At 33.3% G+C, this 25179-nt stretch overlaps 1 protein-coding gene across 1 annotated transcript in view; it reads left to right on the top strand.

Annotated features, from left to right (window-relative positions):
• LOC124359482 (rhodopsin, GQ-coupled-like) overlaps positions 1-25179 on the top strand; it is a 94763-nt gene that overhangs the window by 53551 nt on the left and 16033 nt on the right. Inside the window, exons 3-7 of the mRNA XM_046812244.1 lie at positions 1499-1632; positions 2548-2678; positions 9370-9515; positions 9849-10107; positions 17399-17604. Coding sequence (XP_046668200.1) covers positions 1499-1632; positions 2548-2678; positions 9370-9515; positions 9849-10107; positions 17399-17604 — 876 coding nt within the window. The remainder of the gene's footprint in view (positions 1-1498; positions 1633-2547; positions 2679-9369; positions 9516-9848; positions 10108-17398; positions 17605-25179) is intronic.

Here is a 25179-nt window from a genome sequence, read left to right on the forward strand (position 1 = left end):
TTTGATTTTTATTTTAAAACTTTATTATTTTATTTTAGAAGAGAGCTCTGATTTTGATATATTTGATTAATATTTTTATTTCTTGCCAAAGGAACTTTCAAATTTACTAAACGGTTTGTCAATTCTTCGTGGAAAATAGAGTGATGAAAATTCTGAAACGTTGAACTTATTAATTTGCCAGTTTAAAATAAATCCATTGTTTTGTTTTAGAACTATGATTTTTATTTTAGACAAACCAGATAATATTTAATAGTTAACCAATTTAGTAATAAATTGTACTGAATATTCACTAGGAGCTTACTAATAAAAAAATATTTTATATCGTCTTGGATGTCTCATTGATAATTTAAATATTAATACTCTGGAATATTAATATCTACAATCCAAGTCGTTATACTATCTAATCACTGAAATTAAAAACGGCGTGAAAACTAATAGTTACTCCTTAGAGAGTTGACACACTATAAACATAAACAAATTGAAAATAGTGTTTAAACGAATTAAACATACGGTTGTGCTGTCACAAAATGAACGAGTTTACAGAACAGTCGATTACATTTGATAGGTTCCTTCAATTAATATTTCACAACGTGAGAGACCAAGATTATTTTGCTAGTTTAAAAACCAATATTTATACAAGGGACCGTAGAAATGTCCATTTTAAATTTCAGTAGAATCGGTAGAATTGTTTACGTGTAAAAGTAAAAAAACAAAGAAGGGCACTTTCGCATTTATAATATTATTAGGATATCAGAGTAATTTATTACTTCTCTAGAAATCTAGAGAGAATTCCTCAGTTCCTACCTTTCAATATACTACTGACAATTACTGTAACAATTACTTCTCTAAATTATCCGAAACAATCCTAAATATGAGCACTTATCTATTCATATGACACAAAATTAACAATTTGGCTACTAAAGGATATAGTCTATACATAATATTAAGATATGCATACTAATCTGTTTTGTTAATTTTGTTACTATAGAATACGTTGCCAAATGTGTACTACATGACCCATAGGATCATTTATATGTACCTAATTGTTTATATTTATAAAAATAAAGGAGAAAGAAGCTTACAATTGTACAGAGACGCCTTTACTACTATATTAACAGATTTACGTTCTAAATTAAATTATTTATGGCAAGTAAAAAAATTTTTCATTTATATTTATTATTTAAATCCTGTGTTACAGATCAACAAACAAACCGAGTGGGGATACCTACCGGAAATAAGGCCCGAGGTTGAAGTTTCTTTTCCTGTGTTACAGATCTACAACAAAACCGAGTGGGGATACCTACCGGAAATAAGGCCCGAGGTTAAAGGTTCTTGTCCTGTGTTACAGATCTACAACAAAACCGAGTGGGGATACCTACCGGAAATAAGGCCCGAGGTTGAAGGTTCTTGTCCTGTGTTACAGATCTACAACAAAACCGAGTGGGGATACCTACCGGAAATAAGGCCCGAGGTTGAAGGTTCTTGTCCTGTGTTACAGATCTACAACAAAACCGAGTGGGGATACCTACCGGAAATAAGGCCCGAGGTTCACTACGCTGTCGGGTGTATCCTGTTCGCAGTGGGTACAGCCGGTGTGTTAGGCAACGCTTTGGTGCTATTCGTCTTCACAAGGTAAGTGAAGTTAGTAAAAGAAGTTATACAACGACATGTAAACCGCCGTTTAATAGCAATATTCATGAACTCGTCTGTAAACCTTAACTAGAGACTATTATATATCACTATTGACGTATAGTCTTATTAATAGTTGTAAACAGTAAGTATATTAGTGAACTCGTCTTAGTGAAGGATATGAACTGCACGTTCCAACAGATAAAGCTATCGTGAAAGTTTATAGAACCACATCGTTAAAGGCTACACAATCCTTTAGAGGTAACGATAATCATCCTCTTAATTTACATCTAATTAAATATTACATATTTCCCTCGATATAGGGGTTATCATAAACAAATAAAATAGATAATTCATTCGAGATAATATTAGGGTTGCGAATATTAGCCACAACTATATAAAATAAACGATTTAAAATTACGTTTAAAAAATTATCTTTTTTCTCAGGCAAAATAATCCTAGACTTAAAGTTAATCGAATAATAAAAATATAATTAAATAATAATATAAATTTATATATTAATTCACCGCACTTAAAGTTAACGATACAATAAGTGTTACGTCAAAACAGATATAGGCCTATATCTGTCAAAAAACAAAAATGTACCTTGTCTTTTACTTATAACAATTTATTTTGTAAAATTAGGCAGTTTTTATAGCACCAAAACTTCCTTATTATATAAAAGCTTTTAGTGTATACTTAACTTTTTGTCTTAGCAATTTTGAGATACCTGAGAAAAACATAGATCTCGATACTTGAACTAAGTGTTATATACTTTTATATGTACGACGGAAAATGTCCAATACTTATTCTTTCATATAATCCATCGTCAATGGCCAACTTTAAACAAAGAAAAGAATGATCCATGCATGCTTTCATTTAATTATGTTAATAATATCTAGCACTGTTTATGTTTAGGTTCAGGAGGTTGCGTGGTCCCTTCTCCTCTTTCATAGTAAACTTAGCCGTTGCAGATCTCTGCACGTCCTTGCTGCACAGCATGGCGGTTATCTCCTCATTCAGAGGTCGCTGGGCTTTTGGACCCCTCGGTAAGTCGCAACAAATTATTATGACAAAGACAAATGTGTGATTCATGAGGAAGCCATTTATGACTACAGAAAATAAATTAAACCAATTAGTTAATACAGTAATCATTAAATTGTGGTAAGTTAAATAGCTGGAGTGTCGTACACAAGGTGTGGGGTTTTCGCTATCGTTGAATGAAAAATAAAATATCTAAAATTATTAGATACATAAACTTGGTTTTACAAACTGTTTATAGCAGGTCGAACTGAGAATTCTTCAATATATAACTAGCACGTAGCTTGTAATACAGGAGAGCCACATATAAGACTTAATAAAGGTTTAAAGTGACGTCTATAACTGTTTCTGCTTACGGACTAGAAATCAGGTCATGCAGTTTATGGCGTGGCTGTATACATTAGACTATATTGTTATAGAAGAAAGTTGTTTAGTGATGTATACAAGAAGTTACCGTGTGTAAAACTACTGCAACAAACGTTTACAACCCTCTTATCCTCTGGTATAACAGTATTCTTTCTTTTTTAGAATTCTGTACATCGGAAAATATGTTTCATAATAGACAGTTGATATCAAATGAAGAAAAGCTTGTGGACACCTAGCTTGGAATTAAATATAAAATAATATTTTTAGGTTTTATTTTAACAGCAGATCGTGTAACTCATACCGATAATTCACTTATTGGTAATAAGGAATGTAATCAGTGCTTTTTAGCGTTCATATTATACACCTGTTTTTGCAAAAGTCACGTTTCTCTGAGGCTTGCCTTAATGTTAGAATAACAAATATTTACGTAAAACTATGTTAATTATTTATTTACCACTACTCTTAGACTTGTATGTTGAAAACCTGCTAGGACTATTTAGAAAAAGATAAGAATTTCTTTAAGAAAGCATAAAATTTAGTAATTTAGAAAATAATTTGTCTCATATAACTTGTTAAACATATCTAGTGACAAACACAGACATACAGAGAGAGAGAGAGAGAGAGAGAGGAGAGAGAGAGAGAGAGAGAGAGAGAGAGAGAGAGAGAGAGAGAGAGAGAGAGAGAGAGAGAGAGAAGAGAGAGAGAGAGAGAGAGAGAGGAGAGAGAGAGAGAGAGAGAGAGAGGAGAGAGAGAGGAGAGAGAGAGAGAGAGAGAGAGAGAGAGAGAGAGAGAGAAGAGAGAGAGAGAGAGAGAGAGGAGAGAGAGAGAGAGAGAGAGAGAGAGAGAGAGAGAGAGAGAGGAGTACACATGGAAGGTCACGTATTATATATTTACTGTAGCAATGACGCATGAAGCTATTTGTTTTCGTCTCGAGAGTAATATTGTACTCCTCACGTCTGAATGCCTGTGACATTTGTAACAGATTGGTTCACTTGAATGTGGCAGTCATATTTTGGTGCTATCTATTATACAAGTTATATTTATGGACTATCAAATATCATTTAATTTTCTCGAAAAAGTTGAATAAAGGAATAATTTTATTGGAAACAGAAATATTGTATTATTTTTTTTAAGGTGTCTAATTATTTGATTCCTCATTTATGAATCCATCTGGCCGGAAGATTTTAATCACTTGAAATAAATTACATTATAGAATGTAGTAGGCTACTAGATTTTAAATTTACAATTTTTATATTACATTTACATAACAAATAACATCAAGTCTACAAAAAACTCCTACCAATTCGCGCAAAAACTAAATTTAGTTTGACATTTTACGCATAACTTAGCTATAGAATTACTGAATTAACAGAAAGGCAACCTTTTTAGGTGTGATTCACTGTTTTTTAGGTCCACAGTTTCATAACTGGGATACGGTATGCTATTCTAAAATATATACCTCTGTTGTATTTTTTTTATTCTTTGTTGATAAATTTAGAGCTGGTCTAAAGATAGAAATAGTTCTCTCTGTCTATAAAGCGATTGCAGCATTAGAAGAACACATTATCATTCATATTTGTTCCGCTCAAAATAATCTACAAAGAGCAAATGAAATCGCATGATTAAATTAAACACGATTGCAATTACTTCTTAGTTCCTACAAAGACTGTGCTGACTAGCATTCATCAGAGTACCAAATTTTTAGAAAATTTGAAGTAGCAGTGAATCATTATACATTACGCTCTTTTCATAATATACATATATGCTTAACGATTTCTGTACGTTTGTGTTGTAAGTGTTATATATTAAACTCAATACTAATCCTAACGAAGCTTACGCTGATGTATGTAGTGCATTTTATCCTCTGATGATGTTACCTTTATACCGACATGCATAAGTGTTTTTAAACTTGGATTGTATGACAAGGTATACTTTAGCCTATAATTCTGGCAATAGGAACATTATCTTGTAATGTACAACATTGAAGTGCTCAATATTTTTACTTATTTAAAAAAAGTACTAAACTCGGCTTCTTATAATTTACAATAATTCAAGAAAATTAAAGGTGCCCTTAAATTACCTACCGCACTATTATTTCTTTTCAAGAACAAAATAGAATATGTGTTTAAAATTCTTAAATCACTTACAACAACATTTTGTTGACGTTTCAAGGTTGGTACTGTCCAAATTTTTCATAAATATACAGTAATATAGTTCAAATACGAGTGATCCTATCCTATTGATATCAAGAAATGTTGATGGGATTTTAAATACAAAACCACAGTTATGAGAGTTTATAGTGATTTTCTTTTTAAAGGATTTAGTTTCAATACGAGTGAAAAAGGAGCAAAAGTCTATGTTTAAATCAAATCAAATATGACAGCTATTTTGTATCACTAAACAATAACTTGGCAACCTGTTGGTATTATAAACATATAAACAATTAGGGGTTGTGTGAAATCATAGGTTATATTTTTTTCGTCGAGTCAAAGGTATAAATAACTAAATAATATACTATTTGTATCCGAATATGTATATATTATTTACGGCACAAAAAGACAGTTATTAGGAATTATTTTCAGGAAAAAATCCAAATTATATAATTATGTTTACGTTATATTGAGCTGGTTTTCAGTTCATTAGATATAAGGCCCTTACTTTCATATAAATTATCACGTTCCTACGATAGACGATCATTAATCTACTACTTTAATGTTAGTTTTTTTGCTGTATATAAATTATCTTCACTCACAACATTATTTATCTTCCCTGGTAAACACATTATGGATATAAACTACTCTTTAATACGTTGACAAATAAGCGTCTACAACCGCGATGACTGGCTTGTGTGAGACACTATTACTAGTCAAAGGTGGTAAAAACTGTAGTATTCACTAATTTATTATAAATCTTTTTACAAAATAAACTATTTTTTACTATTGAAGTATTTTGTATATGTCATAGCATAGAAACCTTAACGGAGTATTGTAATAAAGTTTGAAATATTCCTTCCGGCTCAGTCGGAAGAAAGATAGTTCACATCTCTAGATGTAAAATTCAAGATGCTTATTAGTTTACAGGTTTAATTTGCACAACACTGATGGGAAAATAACTGAATATTGGCATAATAAATTAACCATGACACATTTAAACATGTATAAGCTTTTAAATCTTACAATATTAAATTACAAAAAATTATTATAAGCATATAAATGTCTTTTTTAAACGTAGTATTTATGTTGTTACGATTCATTTGAAATTATGTTTGTAAAGATGTTAACTTATACCGGTTCAATCGCACATTTCTCTAACTTTAAACGGTCAACATATTGAAACCTTAAGAATGATGAGGAGATTGAGTAAGAATAAACTTGACTTGGAATTGCTTGAAAATTATAAGAAAAGTGTACATTTTTGCCCAAATGCAAGTGACCGGCAATATGAAGCGTTGTTATTGCTTTGATATGGCTTACGAACCCAACCAAGATATGTCTAAATCATATCTCTGTACCACATTAAGTCTGAATCTATTGAGAAGTATGGTTGTTATAATGTCCCCAATAATTCACACAGCGTTGTATGCTACTTAAAACTGTGTACGACCGCTGTCTAGAAATCTGACAAGACAAGAAGAAATCTTGTAAATTACCTAAGATTTTAAATTACATGTATGTTTTGGGCTATGATGCGTATCAAAATATTTAACCATTCCTTTTCCACACTTTGTATGGCCGCTATCTTGAAATAGTTAATTGGTACAAAATTGTGCACGAATTCATCCCATCTATGTTTAAGTACTTCATTTGTACTAATTTACTATTAATATATTTATAACTACAGTAGTTATCGTATTTACAATTATTCGCGTAATATTTCATGATACTTAAATTGTACAGAACTTGTACATAATATATGTACCAAATATATTCGATTATGGTCTATGTTAGCAAGCTTTGCTCGAACGCGAATGGGCGCCATTTTACAATTTTTATTGGTTAAGACTGGGAAACGAATATATCAATGCTTTGTGTAAATACTGATTAAAATAGTTGTTAACCAATATAACAGAGTAATGAAGAACCTGAAAGATGGTAAGAACACATCAGATGAACTATCGTACATACCTAAGAATTGTCATTTGACCATTTGATTCCAAAATCAATACTGTTCAATACTGGAACTTTTTTTACAAGTTTCCAGAAAAGAGAAAGAATATTTTGTACCAAGTTGTCAAGTCCCTTGGACCTTTCAGTCGAGAGTTATATAGAACCCATATGGACGAACAACAACAATATAGGTTCCTTAATAATAGTAGTGTTAATAATTGACTTAGCAGTGAAATTTGTCTGTGAGCTAGCCTCAAGCTATGGAAAGAGTTGTTCTAAAAGTTTTGCACGAGATGATATCCCTCAGTATCAGATTATCACTACCTACATTCCAAATAGTACAAACCATTCCACGAAGGACAACCTTGGCATGCTCAGTCCGCAGAACTCAGAGATTTTTTAAGGAATCAAAAGCTCTTAGTAAATATGTAGGAGGCAAAGTTGTTCACATGGAAAGAACACCTCTGCAGTAATGTTTAAAGAGTTGGACTGAGGATTTGCCTTCTCTATATCATGATGATGGTATCACAATTTTACTTGGTTTGTGATAGCCTAGGCTTAACTTAGCGTACATGGTGTAGTACCAAAGTATTAATGTCAGAGATAAGAATTTAGTACACGAGGAAACATGCTTAACGTCATCCTGTTAGAGCATTTCAGGTTTTTTTTTGTAGTGAGGGCTTGTAAAGAAACGGACTATCTGAGTAGTTAAAACCCTCATGGATCCTTCGATACATCCCAAATTATCGATAATAATCACCGTATTTTATGTTTTGAGGACACCATAAGAGGAATATTTCTTACAACATAATAAAAGGGTTCCCAGATAGGATTTCATTCATGGCAAGCACGTTGCCCTTTACAACTAGGAAAAATTACAATGGATAACCCAGACTGAATGTGTCTCATATACTGGGTCCATATACTGTGTCTCCTGGAAACCAATAAGAGATAACGTAGCAAAACAAGCCATTGGTATTCTCAGGATTTCCTACTGCGCTTCGGCACACAAAACAAAACCTAATAAATGCTACATTATTCATGGTTGTTGATGTTTACTGATTCTTGTGCTAAGGTATTTCATGATTTGGTGTCGTAAGTTCTCAAAAAAAACTAGTAAGTGAATGTTTTATCCGCCTTAAATGAACTTTAAATGTAACTTAAATTGTGGGGGTTTTATTATTTTAACTTAACTCAAAAATTTCCGAACTGGGGTGTTACTAATTGTTTAGATATTTAAAAACAATCCTCAGTTAGTCACATAAACATCCCACAAAGTAAACTCCCATCTCTATTCATAAGAGAGTTACTTGATGGGACTTTTAAGACACCAGGTATAGAGACAACATGTATAGGGTCTTGCTTAGTCTGTTTAATAATTTATACTATCAGAAATCTTGCTGGATGATTGTTTTTATTTGGATTGTGTTTGAAATATTTTGGAAGAAAAAACAAATTAGTGTTAGTAAAGGTTTAATATATTTTTAATGTACACCTAAATCTTGTGAGTTGTTTTAATGAAATGATGTTCTTATAAAAATATTAAACTTACAGAGAATAAACATCTAAATTTGTATTTGCCATTATGAAAGCTTATAAAATGTTTACTCGTATAAAGATCTTATCATAAAAAGTTCTTATAACGTGTATGGTACAACAATGTAACTACGCATAATATAATTAACGAATCTTATATTTTCTTTAGCAATGATAAATAACGGAAAGTTTTATGTAAATTAGTAGTCTCTAATAGTTTATTTCATAGTACGAGATTTAATATTAAATATTTTAAAATTTTCTTGACACATTTTTGTTCCAAAAACAGCCTTTGCTTAAATTTAAATGAAAGCATTCACCTTAGTTTTTTCCATTATTTGCCTATCAATTGAGTGCAGCTACAGAGATTCCTGTTTAAGTGAATAAAGTCCTAGCTGACTTTCAACGAAACAGATCCGTAAATAGTTAAGTCTATGCAAATTGGATGCTTTTGCATCAAAGGAATTCTCAGAGGGATTTCCTTAGGTATTGCTTCTTGACTAGGATGTTTTCCATTACTGTATGTCCAATACATTTAGTAAAGTGAAAAAGGTAAAATAGGGTTACACAAGATTTCCTACACCGAAAATCTTGTAATTAATTAATAAAAAACCAAATAAAGTTTTCAGCACCATCGACCCACTGGGGCTACGATTCCTTTAGAACTAAACACTATTGATGGATGTTACAGGTTGTATGCTTTACGCAGGTGGAGTGGGACACTTCGGTCTATTATCCATAGTCACTCTGGCAGCCATAGCCGTGGAGAGATACTGGGTTATCACGGCCAAACCACTGTCTGGCAGTCGGAAGATGACCAAGTATTGTGCTAGAAAAGTGAGTCTTTCGTGTTACCTAGCATCTAAAGTCTGGCTTAGACTCTGACCGTAGTAATATCCTTTGGTTTGTCAAATTACTTTGCATTCACGACTTCCTTAATTAACGAATCTTTAACGAATTAAGGTATTGCTCCTTTAATTGGACTTTGTAAAAATGTCATGAATGAGTGATAAATAGTGAGACATTCCTGACGAGTTCAGATTCTTCTGTCTTTTAGAGAAATTCATTGACAGAGTGAAGTTAGCATCTTAGGTACTACTCGTATATGATATTAATTTGTATGCTTTTTAACCCCGGATTAATCATATTCTGTGGGTTACCCTGGTGAAGGTGTGTGTGATGGCTTGGCTCTATTGCTTTGCCATGTCACTTCCACCGTTCTTCGGCTGGTCCCGCTACGTGCCCGAAGGTTTCTACACTTCCTGTTCTTGGGACTACACTACACGTACCGCAGCAAACCGAGCCTACTACATCTATCTGCTGACTTTTGGTTTCCTCATACCGGTGTCAGTCATCACGTTCTGCTATACGTTCATCATGGTCACCATCCTCGCGCATGGACGTGAGATGAAGGATGTCAAGGCCAATGGTAAGCGTATACATCAGTCAGATTTGACTATATTTGGCTTAGTGTTATCATGTTAGAGAGACGTAAAGGTGTTAATTACAAATAATTCTGTTTCATAAAGACCCAAACTTTCGTTAAGTTTTCAAACATTACATTCTAATTAAAATAATTATGTGCTTTTCAAACAGACTAACAAATTTAAACTACGTTCAGGTATAAATATATACAATGCAGATAACTTAATTTCAAAAGATTTATAAGAACAATAAATGTTACCATACTTATAATAAATTATTTTTTACACAACAAAATATCTATTTTCCCATAATCTGACCAACTGAAAACCACAATTTATTGAAAACGTATAGTAAAATGTATTTTGTGCGATAGTTAAGCAATAATTTATAGTTATATTATATTTATGTAGTCTGTGCGTTAAAAAATGTTATAGGTATTGCAAATAGAACCAAGTTTTTTCCATAATATATAAAATTATATATAAAACTTTAAATAACAATATAAACTGATATGCTCCTTTAAGACATTTGAGGCAAGATTAAGCACTACTTATTAAAGCTAACATTTTCACAGCAATAAATTTAATACGTTTATAATTATGTTGTGAAATAGAGGTTACATTTCATTGATAAATGTGAATACGCCATCTCCACGCCAACCCTCACCCTCCGAATAAAAATATTGATAAGAGGTCTGTTAATAATCTGAAAATAATAAAACACGTTAAGCTGTCCGGTAATGTAAATAAAATACGAATCTCCAAACACAGCTGAAAATCCTGCAGGAGATTATTCACTTCGTGTATTATGACGTTCTCCAAAATAATGGCAGTAATAAATAATGAATGAGGCATTTGAATGATTTAGTGTATTTATTAATGGGCCTTACTGTTTTGTAATGAGAGCTGAAAATCTCATCATTAAAATCTCATTATTAGGAAAGTTTTATTTTCACGCAAACGTTATTTTATCTCGCTCCACTATCAGGTTATGTCAGTAAAACCACCTTTAAAAAGGATGCAATAATCTGCAAAATATCCTAAAAGTTTTCTATGTACACTTCTGCCATTATAATTAATAAGAAGACAAAATCACTAGAAAGGGGTTTTAATAATTTCACAAACTAACACTATATTTCGTTTTATTCAATAAAACTTTTACATTTTTGCTTGTTTGTAATTTTATGCTCCTCCTATAATATCTATGATGTAGAAATGGTTTAAGGCTCATTTACGTATGTGTGAACAAATGCTGTTATGTATTTCCTGAAAACAATGTAGCAATGGTAATTTGTTTAAATAGTTACAGTATTAGCTTCATTTTGATTGAGATCCAACAAAATTCATATAAATAATACATTTGTATTCGTATTATAAATGATATTGCAAAGCCAAATCAAACTATCAATCCCGGTAAGCTTGAGTAATAGGCTGTAAGTCGGGAGACTCATAAATCAAGTGAACTTTGTCCCGGTTGAGCTGCGTTCACCCCACTGATAAACTCTATTATTTGTAACAGCATAGAATGATCTTGTGATAAACGAGCAATAATTCATTTCTTCTCTATGGTATTTTATATTAAATATTTTTAGGTAGATCATAGTCCAGTAATATTATCAAATATTATATACGAATATAATTATGACTAATCTCTATAAAAATATAAATTCACTACGTACAGATCATATGAAATAATTTTATAATCAAGAAATTGTTTTAATACACTGGCAGAGCATGAAATATAGCAATTTCCACAAAAAGCGTGTAATAAATGTAACGAAGTATAAACTTTATTAATTTATTTTTTACTTCCCTTTCTTATCAGCTTACGAATTCGAGATTTGAGTAGTTACACTACAATTATAAGCACAAACAATTTACATCTCGATACATCGCCACAGAGATTGCGGACACAAAACGTTCTAAGAAACACCTTTCTTATCCCTTGGGACTTTTTTAGATTTGAAGTACCTGAGTGAAATTTGTCGAGCTATGGAAAAATCTTGGTAGATGTCCATATAAAATAAACATTGGTAAGTGAACTAAATATAATTTATACCTTATATCATAAAACTGTATCAACCAGTTCATCATAATATTTAAATTTGAATGGACATTATTTAATTAATATAGTCAACTATTACAAGAATAAATTATTTATCGGACAAATTAAGGTAAATCCACAAACTAATTTAAAAACACTGACATATTTGAAAATAAAAGACTAAAAGGTGGACTGGATATTAAAATACATCATTATGTGGCCCCAATGACAGCAAATTGAAAAAGTAATGATACTCAACTTGTGAGATGCCATTAATGAAGCAATTACTGGCATAATAACCGTCAATGGAAAACGTTTAGCTGCAAGTAACTGCTAATAGACTGGTATTGCTTTCGTAGCCTTCAGACGTTTTTGTTTAACTCACCTACAGAAAATAATTAATTGCCTTTACTTTTTGAACTGTTGAATATAACCAGAGCAGTTTTATTAAATTACAGTTACAAACAAAAATGATTTTTGTTTGCTTAGATCCAAGACAAGGATTGTTTGATCCAAATAGAAAAAGAAAAATGGGCAACTTTTATAAAACGCTTGTGTTTAAAACCATTGAAATGCCAAAACTAAAGGAAACATTTTAAGAAATATTTTCCAAATATGTTATGTTCTGTACAGTATATTGGTTTCGTGTTTGTTATCAATTTATTAATTTTTAACCATATTTCGTCATTTTACATTTATAACGTCTTTAATTTACAATCACCTAATATTATTATAGTAAGTGTGAACCAGACATATACGTTACATGTAAGTTTCAACTGTTTGAATCTTTAATTATAACATCCGTACTGTTTGGAAATTCATTACTGGAAGACATAAATTGAAAACGTTTTTTATCTTAACATTTAAATATAACGTCTGTGCTAGTTTTGACCGGTTACAAATGTAACGGTATCAAAAGTGTTAAGGTATCAAACAATAATTTTCTCTCATATATTTTTTTCCTAAAACAAAAATGTAATTATAGAAAATTCAAATGAAAATAAAAGCAACCTAAGTGTGAGTCTAACCTTTTCCTGAATAAATAAAGATATATCTAAAATATACTAAAAAAAATGTGGGACTCAATGCTTATATTTATTCCACGCCGATAATATAGGGTAAACCATTCTTTGAGAGCATAGGTACAGAGAAACCATGGTTGAAGCAATATAACACAGTTTAAGCAATGCCAGAATAAATGCCAATGATCAAGAAATAGCCATGCTTAAATGTACAATTTCCTCCACTTTCTGTTAAAATTTTGTGTAACTAATATTTTGTTAATAAATTAAACTGAAAGGAATTGTTTACATATTAGCTTTACGCAAAGGTGTAACTCATAAAGACGTGAACGTGTTAGAAGTTATACATTGTTCTTATTGAGATAAAATCAAAATTGCCAACAACATTTTTAACACTTAAATAAATATGTACTGCCCATAAATAAATGTTCGAGAAACTTAGTAACGAGAAACATACCGTTTAGAAAAGTTCAATGGATTTTTAAATCTGAGTTTAAATGTTCAAGATATAAAAGTTAAATAGAATAATATATCTTACTTTAAAGACCATACAAACTTTTCCAATTCCTCTGTGCCATTTGGGTAGCAGCAGTTCCTTTGGCAGTTCATTACCACCTCTTCTCTAACAAAGAGACCTGAAATAATGTTCATGGGCTAATGTTGGAATAGGGAATTCGTTATAAACTTATGGTTTTGGATAGTTCTAATAACTAAACATTTAACACGAGTTTTTAAATCATGTTAAATTTTACTATCATTACTCAAAATTGTGGAGAATTAAATTCTAAATAAATCCAATATAAATACATGTGCCTACATATAAATGTGTCTATCAGTGTATATAATATTATGTGATGAAATGATAAGATTACATTTGAACCGTATATCTAATCTTCTGTATACAGTAGAACCCCTCATATCCGACCCTCACGGGACCGGGCCGTGGTCGGAACGGCCAAAAGGTCGGATAAGCCGAGGAATAATAAAACACGTTTTTCGGGTAAAAAAAGCCGTATATTGCACTAAACTATTAGTACAGAACTGTACAAAATACCCACTCAATACACATAGTGCTGCTTAATTGTAATTACGAACTGTATCCAATGCAAAATTATTTAATACAAAATTATTTTTCAGTACATTTTAATAAAAAATAACAGTTTTTTTTATAAAATGGAAAAGTTTCATTTTTATATTACAGTAACAACGAAAAATATTATAAATACAGTACTGTACTGTTTAATCAAAAAGGCAAACAATTACATACAGTGTGTACAGTACAATTGAAGAAGTCCTTAATACTCTTTTGCTTCAATTTACCCAATCTTGATTTAGCTGAAAAATCACGCCATTTCTTTGCCCACAACACGTCCATAGGTGTAGCTCTCGGGTTCTGCTCCAAATATTTCAACACTACGTCAAATGCGTCTTTAGCCTCTGAATGCGTCACTCCAGTATCACGATCAACTTCTTCTTCTTCAGCGTCGCTGTCTTCATTATTTGCGCTTTGAACTGCAGCAACTATTTCGTCATCATTGAGTTCTTCATTTGTAGACTCAGCCATGTCAGCTTCGGTCAGCCATTCCTCCACATCTGTCAGCTGCAGCTGGACACCGTGTTGCAGTTCCTGCAGGTCTTGAAGAGTTTCTGCGACGTCGTTTTCTTCAGCTTCAAGGTCAACTTCCATTGATGATGTGGGCTCATCATCGTCCTTATCAGCACTATCGCTTTGTTTTAATGATGGCCAAATTTTCTTCCACGATTTTTGAAGAGTTGTCTCTTTTATTTCATCCCATGCAGAAGCGGCGGTATAGATGGCGTGTTTTATGTTTAACATCTTCATGGCCTCCAATAGTGAGCAGCCTCCTTCTGTTTTGTCCAAAAGAGACCCAACATATTTTTTCCGGTACCGTCTTTTTACCCACTCGATTACGCCTTGGTCCATTGGCTGGATTAATGGGGTGACATGTGGAGGTAAAAACATCGCTTTTATGTTGCCTTTCTTCAATTCATGCTCTGCGGGATGGCTTGGTGCATTATCCAACAACAACACAGCTTGAAGTGGCAGGTTTTTTGATTTTAAGTGTTTTTTAACAGCGGGCACGAATTCAAGAAAAAACCATTCTTTAAAAAGAGCACAATCCATCCAGGCAGAGGATTGATTACGGTAATACACGGGGAGTGTTGACATATTGAGACTTTTAAAAGCTCTCGGCTTCTTAGATTTGCCGATAACAAACAACGGCAGTTTGTGACTGCCACTGGCGTTGCTACACGTAGCAATTGTTAGTCTATCCTTAGCTAGCTTTGTACCCAAAACAGGCTCATTTTTAGAAGCAAGAGTAGATTTTGGCAACATTTTATAGTTCAGTCCGGTCTCGTCTACGTTATATACTTGTTCGGCTACAAGATTACTATCCGACACCAACTTTTGAAACTTTTCTACAAAATCTTTTGCAGCATCGTCATCAGCAGACAACTTTTCACCCGCAATAACAACAGGTCTAATGCCGTGGCGAAGCTTCCAGCGGTGAAACCAACCTTCGCTTGCCTGGAAAGTCTCAACATCTCCTCCCAATTTTTCAAACAGCTTTACGGCTTTTTCTTTTACAAGAGGCCCCGACAAAGGAGTCCCTTTTCGCCGTTCTTGGCAAAACCAAACCCAAAGAGCTTCGTCAACGAGTTCTAACTTAGGTTTTTTTAACATTTTCCGATTTTTAAGAGCATCTTCCGTTTCAACGGTCATAGAATAGGTTTCGATGTCTTTACGGTTTTTTCTCCAGTCTTTAACTGTTGTCACGCCGACCCCTAGCTCTGCGGCTAATTTTACTAGTGACGCACCACGGTCCAATCGTTGGAGCACTTCAAGTTTTTGTTTAAGGGTAACGCACACACGCTTACATTTTTGAGTAGCCATAGCTACCGTTCACTAATCGCATAACACAGTTTTTTACACAATCACAAACCAAAGATTGTACAACAATCACGAAAACAAAACAGTCAAGTAGAGCAACGTTTACGTCGACAATCAGAACGCAACTGGCCGTTTAACAGAGAAACAATGCACAGCGCTGATGAGTCATGTTTCACGTTGAGACTTGTCGACTATAGGCAGCCTTTGTTTGGTCGGGCACATGGTCGGATATCCCGAGGAGTCGGATATCCCGAGGTCGGATATGAGGGGTTCTACTGTATAATACTTTTATAAATTAGTGTAGACAACTGACATATTATAATTTAAACTTAAAACATTAAAGCAATTAATGATCCGACTCATTATGAATTCGATCACAATACGTTGTCAATATGCTTTAAGGTCTCTGCAGCAAGTACGCGTAGATTGGCTGTCAATTTGGTCGCTTTGACATGTAACCAACTTGAAACAGGAATTTTAAAGCAGAGCAATCGGATTTTGGTTGGTATTTTTACATTTTAACTTAGAACAATTTATTTTTTAATTGTGGTTCAACCAGATTATAAGACACTCCTAAACTCTATAAAGGCCTACAATTCCTCGTGTAATTACTAAATCAATATTTATGTTTCCTGTATTCAGAAGATATTTTAAGGATTAAGAATTCAAATTTTAAAAATATATTAACTGGAAACAGATATCACGCTAAGAGATTGACAGATTACGATGTGGAATTAGATCTAATAAAGTCATTTTGGAACCAATAGCTTAAGAGTGATTTTGCTATGAAGAGCAAATGCAGAATCCTTTTAGAGAAATATAATTTATGAACAACATTGATACTTTATATCTGATATTAGTATCTTGTAGATAAATGATAAATCTAAAATACAAATACATTTGTTTCCGGTAATAGTATAAAGACAATCGATAAAAGCCGCTGTCTACCTACACTTTAATAAAGTACAACTTAGGTAAAAAAAAACGGCAAAGCAAAAAAGTCAGGTTGTATTTCACTGAAGTCTTATTCACTAGTGCAAGTCATTATGCGGAAAAAGAAGTTAGTCCAAGTGTGTGGTTTTATTTATAGATTTGATAAGCAATATTCATATAAAATCACTTGGCTGATATGTTTTTAAATCAAATTAGTGATTAAATTTTTTGCGTTATTTAATTACTCAAAGGAAAATATTTACACAATGAGTTTTAGGACAACGACAGAAAGAAGAACACAACTTCAGTTTCAGATACTTTTCACTGTATTAGATTTTTTCTAAATCTCTTGATGAATAGACTACAACTGAGTATGTGGCTAGGGGGTGGTAAGCAGCGTCCCTATCTCTCCTCCCGCCTCGCTACCCCCTCATCCTCCACAGTCCGCACGGCAGAGATCATCCTCGTGCTGGTGCTGTTGTTTATGGTATCCTGGACTCCCTACGCCGTTGTCACAGCAATTGGCCAGTTTGGAGATCCAAGCTGGGTTACTCCCTGGGTGGCAGCTTTACCTGCAATATTCGCTAAGGTAAGTTCTTCTATATAGGGCTGTAAAATTTCAATTCAATATACATATATTGGATTGGGATGTTCATTTTAAGTAGAATCCACACAGCATGATGACAAAATTATCGGGTATCCCCATCATTGGATTTTTTTTCCCAAATAGGCTAATTTTGCGTTATTAAAAGCGAACAAGTGTCACAATGTCTTGGGGCTGAATTTATCCTGAAATTGCAGTTCACGCAACATTGGTGCACTATATAAATAATCAATAATGGATTGATGGATTGGATCTGCGAGCTAACTTTATCCTCTGCTGCATCAACCGACGTTGTATTAACCTACTTGAAAGCCCAACATTCATTTGGCTAAAACCACAATGAGCTATTCGCTCATGGAGTTGAAGCAGAATTAATTTTAACTATGTAGATGACTATCGGCATTTAATCCATACTACACACGCATATTCTTGATGACTAAATAAATACTCGGAAATAAGAAAATTAGTTAATATTATATACAATTTTTGGATTGACTTTTGCTGTTACCAAGTGATGATGGTTTTTTAATTTAACGATAAATATGTAATTATCAGGTCTTTCACTGTAGTCACCCATTATTTTCCAAGAAAAGTGAAGAAAAGTGTATCTCTGAAATGATATACCGTTTACGCAACCTAATAATTGAGCACTATCACTTAGCATGGAGTATAGAGTTTTAGTAGAATTATCGAGTTCCTGGAATGTTCGTGCACATTTTCAGAAACTGGAAAGTAATACGAAATAAAACTGTCTAGAGTAGCTATATTTACTTAAAGAAATAGAACAGGAAGAGGTAATCCACTACCTAAACCGTGTGTCCAAGACTGCCATTCACGGGTTAGAATGTGGCCATCGACCTAATAGCACAATTGTTACTCGCACAGCCTTTTGGGCTATAAGTATAAAACATTAGACTGAAAAGGGAATCGGAATCTCCTTTTTATCAAGGAAAATAAGAAAAAATAATATAGTCACATCAAACGTCGTATTATACGCAACGTGTGGTCGTGTCTTTATATGAAGCTGTTAAAGTTGTGGCACAGAACAGTTGTTTAATTCTAAGGAAGGTCACAGTTACGAAATTACATATACTCGTAAAAGAAGCAGTGCCCAGTGTGTCATTTTTACTCATGAGACATGTAAAGATGAATGTATGTCAAATTTACAGTGTACAAACTAATAACGTTATCTTATCATTGAGCACGATTACGTTGTAGTTTTTGGTGGGTTTATGCCCAACTCGGATGGTTCATGAAACCGCAACTGAGGTTTCCCGAATTTGACTTCTGAACTTTAATAGATGGATCGAGATGATTATCAGAGCTATAGTGTTTGCACGAGCTTAAAAAAATCTGACCAACACTCGATTAAAATTCACAAGTTACAGCTAAAGTATCCCTTATTTTACCGGGATAAGAATCACTTTCAAGGACACAACCCTCGGACTAACAGTGAATCTGTTACTTCTGAACGAATACTAGTAGAAAGATCATTTATAAAATCCGTAGTTTACTAAAACTTTCATAAATATGGACGGGCAAGCTCTTGTAAGGACATGGTATCCCAGCCGTCACCCATCCAATGAGAAGCCACACTCGATGACACGAGTGTTGACTTGGTTACTCCCCGATAAACACTATGCCCACTGGACCAGAGTGTATGAGTGGACGTCGAAAGAATTAATCAAGAGCCAATATTGTAAATTCCCACCATATCATTCATTTTTATATCTTCTTGTATTCTCATTCACGTTCATTTTATTTTAAGTTTTTTAACTTAAGTCAAGCAAAAGATATGAAATTTACCAATAAAATGTGTTTAGTTTTCATTGTACATATAATTGCATGACAGAAAGAGAAATAACCAGTGTAACATTTGGTTATCTTGGCTCTCAGGTACATATTTCAGAGCACCGTGGATTATTTGTTCCAGTAGCTACTATCCAGCTAAATATCGTCCCTTTGACTTTATATTCTTTGCGCCATAATTTCCTGCAGATTCAGCGGTGATATGACTCTTGATATTGAGATCTGTCTATGGGTATAATATTAGACAGGCATAACTTGAGAATGCACTAACTGGAAACACCGGTCTTTGTCAAACTTTACAGTTTAATAAATGAGTGTCATGATGAATAAATAAATTATAAAAAATTTTAATTGATTGCTTTTTTGGGCGGGCTATTGATGTATGTTTTGCACGGGGGGGGGACTTTCGTTTCGCGTCGTGAAACGTCGCGCCACGATTGTTCGATTTCAGTGGCTATCCAGGCGTGCTAGAGAGAGTATTTTTAGCCAAAACTCACTATTTTAAACTATTCTTTAGTGTTTTTGGAAAACATGTATATTTATTGAGATAAAGGGCTGCAGAACGCTATATTCATCTGATAACCTCAGATACTTAAAAGGCGTACTAATGAAAAGTTTATGGTGATATGTGTGAATAACTCTTGATGTTAGTTTGGGTAATCTAATTATATAACATAAAAGTATAGAAATGCGTTATAAAATAATTTTAAAATAATGCAATTTTAATTTCTCTAGGTTAAACTACTGAGGTAAGTAAAAGGTATTTTTCTATGCAATACATATAATTCCAAACGGAAATTTTTCTTGGTATGTTTTTGAATAAATGCATATTAACTGAGGTAGAAGGTTTATTCATAAATTAAATGCGGAAATATACTGTTGATACCCTATATGTATTTTCCGAAGAAAAGTGCAATTAATCTTACTTGATAAGGAAAAAACTTTTGATTGATTTCAGTAGGTCATAAAGTTAATTTGACTTAAAATGTGAAAGTTTCTTATGTGAAAAGAAAATACTATGTTAAACATAAATTGTTCTCTAGTGTTTTTGGAAAAATTAATATCTATTGAGATACAGGGTTGCAGAGTATTCTATTCTATAGGTATGTGTGAATAACTATAATTAACAGTTTAGGTACTTTAAAATTATATCATATATATTTTGAAATGGGTTTTTAAGTCATTTGTCATTTTTTATTCATTTTTTATAATATTGAAATTTTAATTTCTTATTGATATATATAGGTAAAACACTTGAGGTATGTTAAATATTGCAAGTTATAGGGTTGTAACATTTATATTCCCAAGATTTATATTCACAGCTCCATTACAAGAAGTAGTCACTTCTGTCGGTCAGTCCGGCGACTGCCTTTTTTTCTTTTTTTTTGTAATATAGAGACTAAAGCCTCTTGTTGTAAAACTATTTTCATTCTATGACGAAAATCATAGCTGGCTAGTAAGAATAATACATTAAATTACTAGCTCTGTAGCTTTATGTGCTTGGTATGAAGTATATTAATGCTATTTATATGTGTTGCTGGTGTATTAATAAATAAAAATGTGAGAAGAACTTTTCAGATAAGAACTACTATGTTGCAAAACGGTTTGTATTAGTGGTGTTGATTCGTATGTAGTGTAGTATATACTAATTAAATTTGCTATGCGATGAAAGATTTGTCTTTTTATAGTAAACATATTTGAAGTTTTAATGTAATTTGTAAATTAACCCTTCCCGCGCTACGGCAATTTGGGACGCACCATACCCAAACGCTACATATACCTCAAAATCTTTTTTTCCATAAAGTCAACGCTAATGTTGTTTTTGAGTTTGTTACTATATAAAAAGCCTTTTGGGGACGAAAAAAGTATAATTTTTTAATGCGTTTATTTAACTTTATAAAACAATATAAATACACAAAATTTAACGAAATGTTGAACGAAATTTTACTATCGTGATAATACTATATTTTAGTGTATTATATGTATAGTATAGTTAAAATAAAACATTAATAGATATAAAAAGGTCTAAAATTAGCCATCACGGTGTTCAAGGTAACGTCAACGTGTGGTACGTCTTGAAACACGTATCCGGGTGCAGGTTCGGCCGGGCGCTGCACGTCTCGTACACGTAAATGGTCTCCTTACGTAAACCGTTGCGTGTACACACAACACACCTCCCAAATATCTCAAAAACCAATTTGACAACGTACACAGAACAGTTCCACTCGCAGTCCGCGAACGAACTAAACCGGCGAGTTAGTTCATCAGTAGCGCTAGTGTCTGGCAAAACAGGCAGTGACATGGGTAGTGCGCCGTGATTTTGCAGCTTGGAGAACAACCGGGAGGCGGGGACAACTATTACTGTGTTTTTTTATTGAGGGATTTATGATCCAGCAGCTGCTGCACTCCACCGGCAAAACTGGGAACTACTTACTCCCAATAATAAACTCAATGTTTAAAAGCGAATATATTCGTCAACACCGTTTTTAGCAAAGTACAAATTGGCGGTTATATTTTTCAACAGCGCGGGAAGGGTTAAGTCACCCTCGTATACTTTATAGTGTTATAAGTAGAATAAAACGGTATTTTGTTTATTTTTGCAGAGGCATTGAAGTAGTTTTAGCTCGGATTGATATAATTTAATGCATATTTTGATATTTTATAAAATAAAACCGTTTAATTAAATATAGGTTTAATATCACCAGAAAATCAACACCAAGACAGAACACTGAGTGCGGAATGACAATGCGGTAACTTTGCACTCAACGTGCTAACTTGTGCTGGAAGTGTATTTTACTGCCTGAGGTATTGTAATGAGATCACCCTCTTTCACCTTTGTCACTTCATGTTTATGCAGGACTTTAAACGAGATGCTCGCTTTAGAGTTCCTACTTACTATAAATTCCACTGTTCTTTGAGTCTATAAAGATTAGAAGTTCTACAAATAATATTTTTACATTATTACGATTTTCATTTCAAAAGATATTAAGACAAAAGTAGTAAAATATCTGTATTGATATAATTCGTAATGCTTCAAATTGAAAATAGGAACATTTTGTAACTTTAATTTATTCCTTAGTGCACTCATGTAAATCACAACATTCAAGCTCTGCATTCACGTTTCGTTAAACATTTTAATGAAACTGATCTTTACAAACAGGCTGAATTTGTTCCAGTCGAAATCTCCGTGACGAGAAACTTTCTGATAAATAGCTCTTGTGAGAAGATGCCTCTGAAATTAGATTTTTAGCTGAATATTCACGTAATATTTCTTCAGGATTCGTATTAGTGGAAGGAAAGTGATCTCTTCTCATCGAATAGTTGTTTAAATGCCTTCAATTTCTCACTTTTTAATTGTAAAAATCTATTTAAACGACTACTTGTTGTATGTAAGGAAAGTGAAACAAAATGGAGCTTGTATTATAGAGCAATGTTATTAAAATGTTAATCGAACTAGGTAAAGTAGAAAATAAGCTAGATAGTCTAGGAGTATTGTTTCAACCGTAAAGTCAACTAAGTGTAGCTTGTTTGAAGAGAAGACCAAAAATATATGTATAGTATTGTTGTAAGGATATTTGCATATACAGGGTGACCGCCGGGAACCGGACGTTTTTGGAATTGCTAGTACACGCTCAGCCAAGATGGGAGAGGGGGGAGAGTGTGGTGAATGACTTCGCTATACAATGCCATTTCAGTAGCCATGGAGCAGTGGACAGTGGAGCATCGCATGTTTGCATACGACGCGTATGTGCAAAATGGCGAATCTGTTACAACGGTACAACGGATTTTTCGCACTCATTTCAACCTTGGACGCCATGGTACGGTTCCTACCCGCAATACTATTCTCAGGTGGGTTCAAAATCTGAGAACGACAGGAGTTATTTTAAATAAAAAATCTCCTGGCCCAAGGAAGACCGTAAGGACGCCGGAAAACGTCGAGAGGATGAGACTAGCCCTCATTCGGAGCCCAAGTCGTTCAGCAAGAAGACATGCAAGTGAACAAAGGTTAAAGCGTGAATCAGTGCGGAAAATTTTGCAAAGTGATTTAAAATTTCATCCCTATAAAATGTGTGTTGTTCAGAAGCTATAGGAAAGAGATTACGCTCAGCGAGAGGACTTCGCCGTTCACATGCAAGTGTTGCTCGAAGATAATGACAGCACAATAATCATTATGAGTGATGAGGCACATTTTAATTTAAATGGAGAAGTTAACAAGCAAAATCCTGTCTAGAAGGTCTAAACAGAAATGAACACGTTTATTTTCAACAAGATGGTGCCACACCGCATACTGCTCGCTTGTCAATGGCTGTGGTCCGTCGGATGTTTCCAGGAAGGCTCATTTCCCGTTTCGGCGACATCCAGTGGCCCCCAAGGTCACCAGACTTGACGACTTGTGACTTTTTTGTGGGGGTACCTCAAATCACAAGTCTGCAACAACAAACCTCGCACCTTGGCAGAGCTAAAGGATGCAATCAAGACCAAAGTGGCAGCAATTGATCAAGAGCTTCTCGAACGTGTACATGCGGATTTTCTTAAAAGGTTAGAAACCTGCATTCAAGAAAATGGACACCATCTATTTGACGTTATATTCCATAAGTAACATTGTTCTTAAATTGCATGTAATTACAAACATTTCTATGTAATAAAATAAGTTTTATGTTAAAAAATAAGTGGTTTATGTTTATTTAAAAAACGTCCGGTTCCCGGTGGTCACCCTGTACATATGCACCAACAGAGTCAAACTCTTTCTCTGTATTCCTACAGAGTATAATAATTTCACTGAGTACCAACAGAGTCTAAAACTCCAAGTAGTCGTGGTTCAATTGTATATTAATAAAACAACACGTGTACTGTTCACACAAGTTAACGGAAGCAATAGCTTTAAAACATAGGTGTAATGAAAAATCACTCATACGAAGTGAAGTTGAAAATCAAGCAAACAGTTAACGTAGTTGAGAACTGTTTCAATATAAAACTTGTTTCCAACAGGCACCTTTATTTTATATTTTTCTTATGGATAGATTCATCTGAATCATAATATTTCCCTTTCTCAAATTGACAGTTAATTCAACTTTAGAAGCGTTACCTAGATTAACTGAAAGTCACTATTTACAGTTTCTCAATTTGTTTACCGAAACTTATTTTTCCAGATTGTGGTTTTAAAGTCTACCGAACTCGTAAAAATATTTTTTGCGTCTACCTGCCAATTAAAATCTCCACCAAAGGGCCTGTAGCACGTTTAACAATCGATTCCTTTTCGAAAAAGGTTATATCGATTGCAATAGAAACTGGTTTAGGTTCTTATAATGTTCAAAATGGTGCTCCGTTTCTAACTAGTAGTGTGGTGGCTTTTTTTGGAAAAGCATTGTGGTAACACGCCATATATACAACAAAGTGTTTTAAATCTGTTAACTAACTTATTTTAATTGATAAATTTAAAAAATAATTAGTCTACCAAAACCTCAAACTTGACACAAAATGTGTCACGCGTAAGAGTTAAACGTTTAAACAATGACAATTAAGATTTGTATCTCAAGAGTCAATCTAAAAATCAACTTACCATTCTAAAATGTGGAGTTTCTCATTATTTTTGTTATTTAGTAATCAATTGAACTAAATTAAAATATTAAAAGGCTAGTATTTAAATTCAGTGAAATTAATATTATATGAAGCCCTTTTTTCTAGATGTAATAAACCAAATTCATAGTGATCGCCAAGCTTTGAGATTTGACGTAATAAAATGAATAGTGA

The sequence above is a fragment of the Homalodisca vitripennis genome, chromosome 4 (genome assembly GCF_021130785.1).
Source record: "Homalodisca vitripennis isolate AUS2020 chromosome 4, UT_GWSS_2.1, whole genome shotgun sequence".
NCBI classification, from domain to species: Eukaryota; Metazoa; Arthropoda; class Insecta; order Hemiptera; family Cicadellidae; genus Homalodisca; species Homalodisca vitripennis.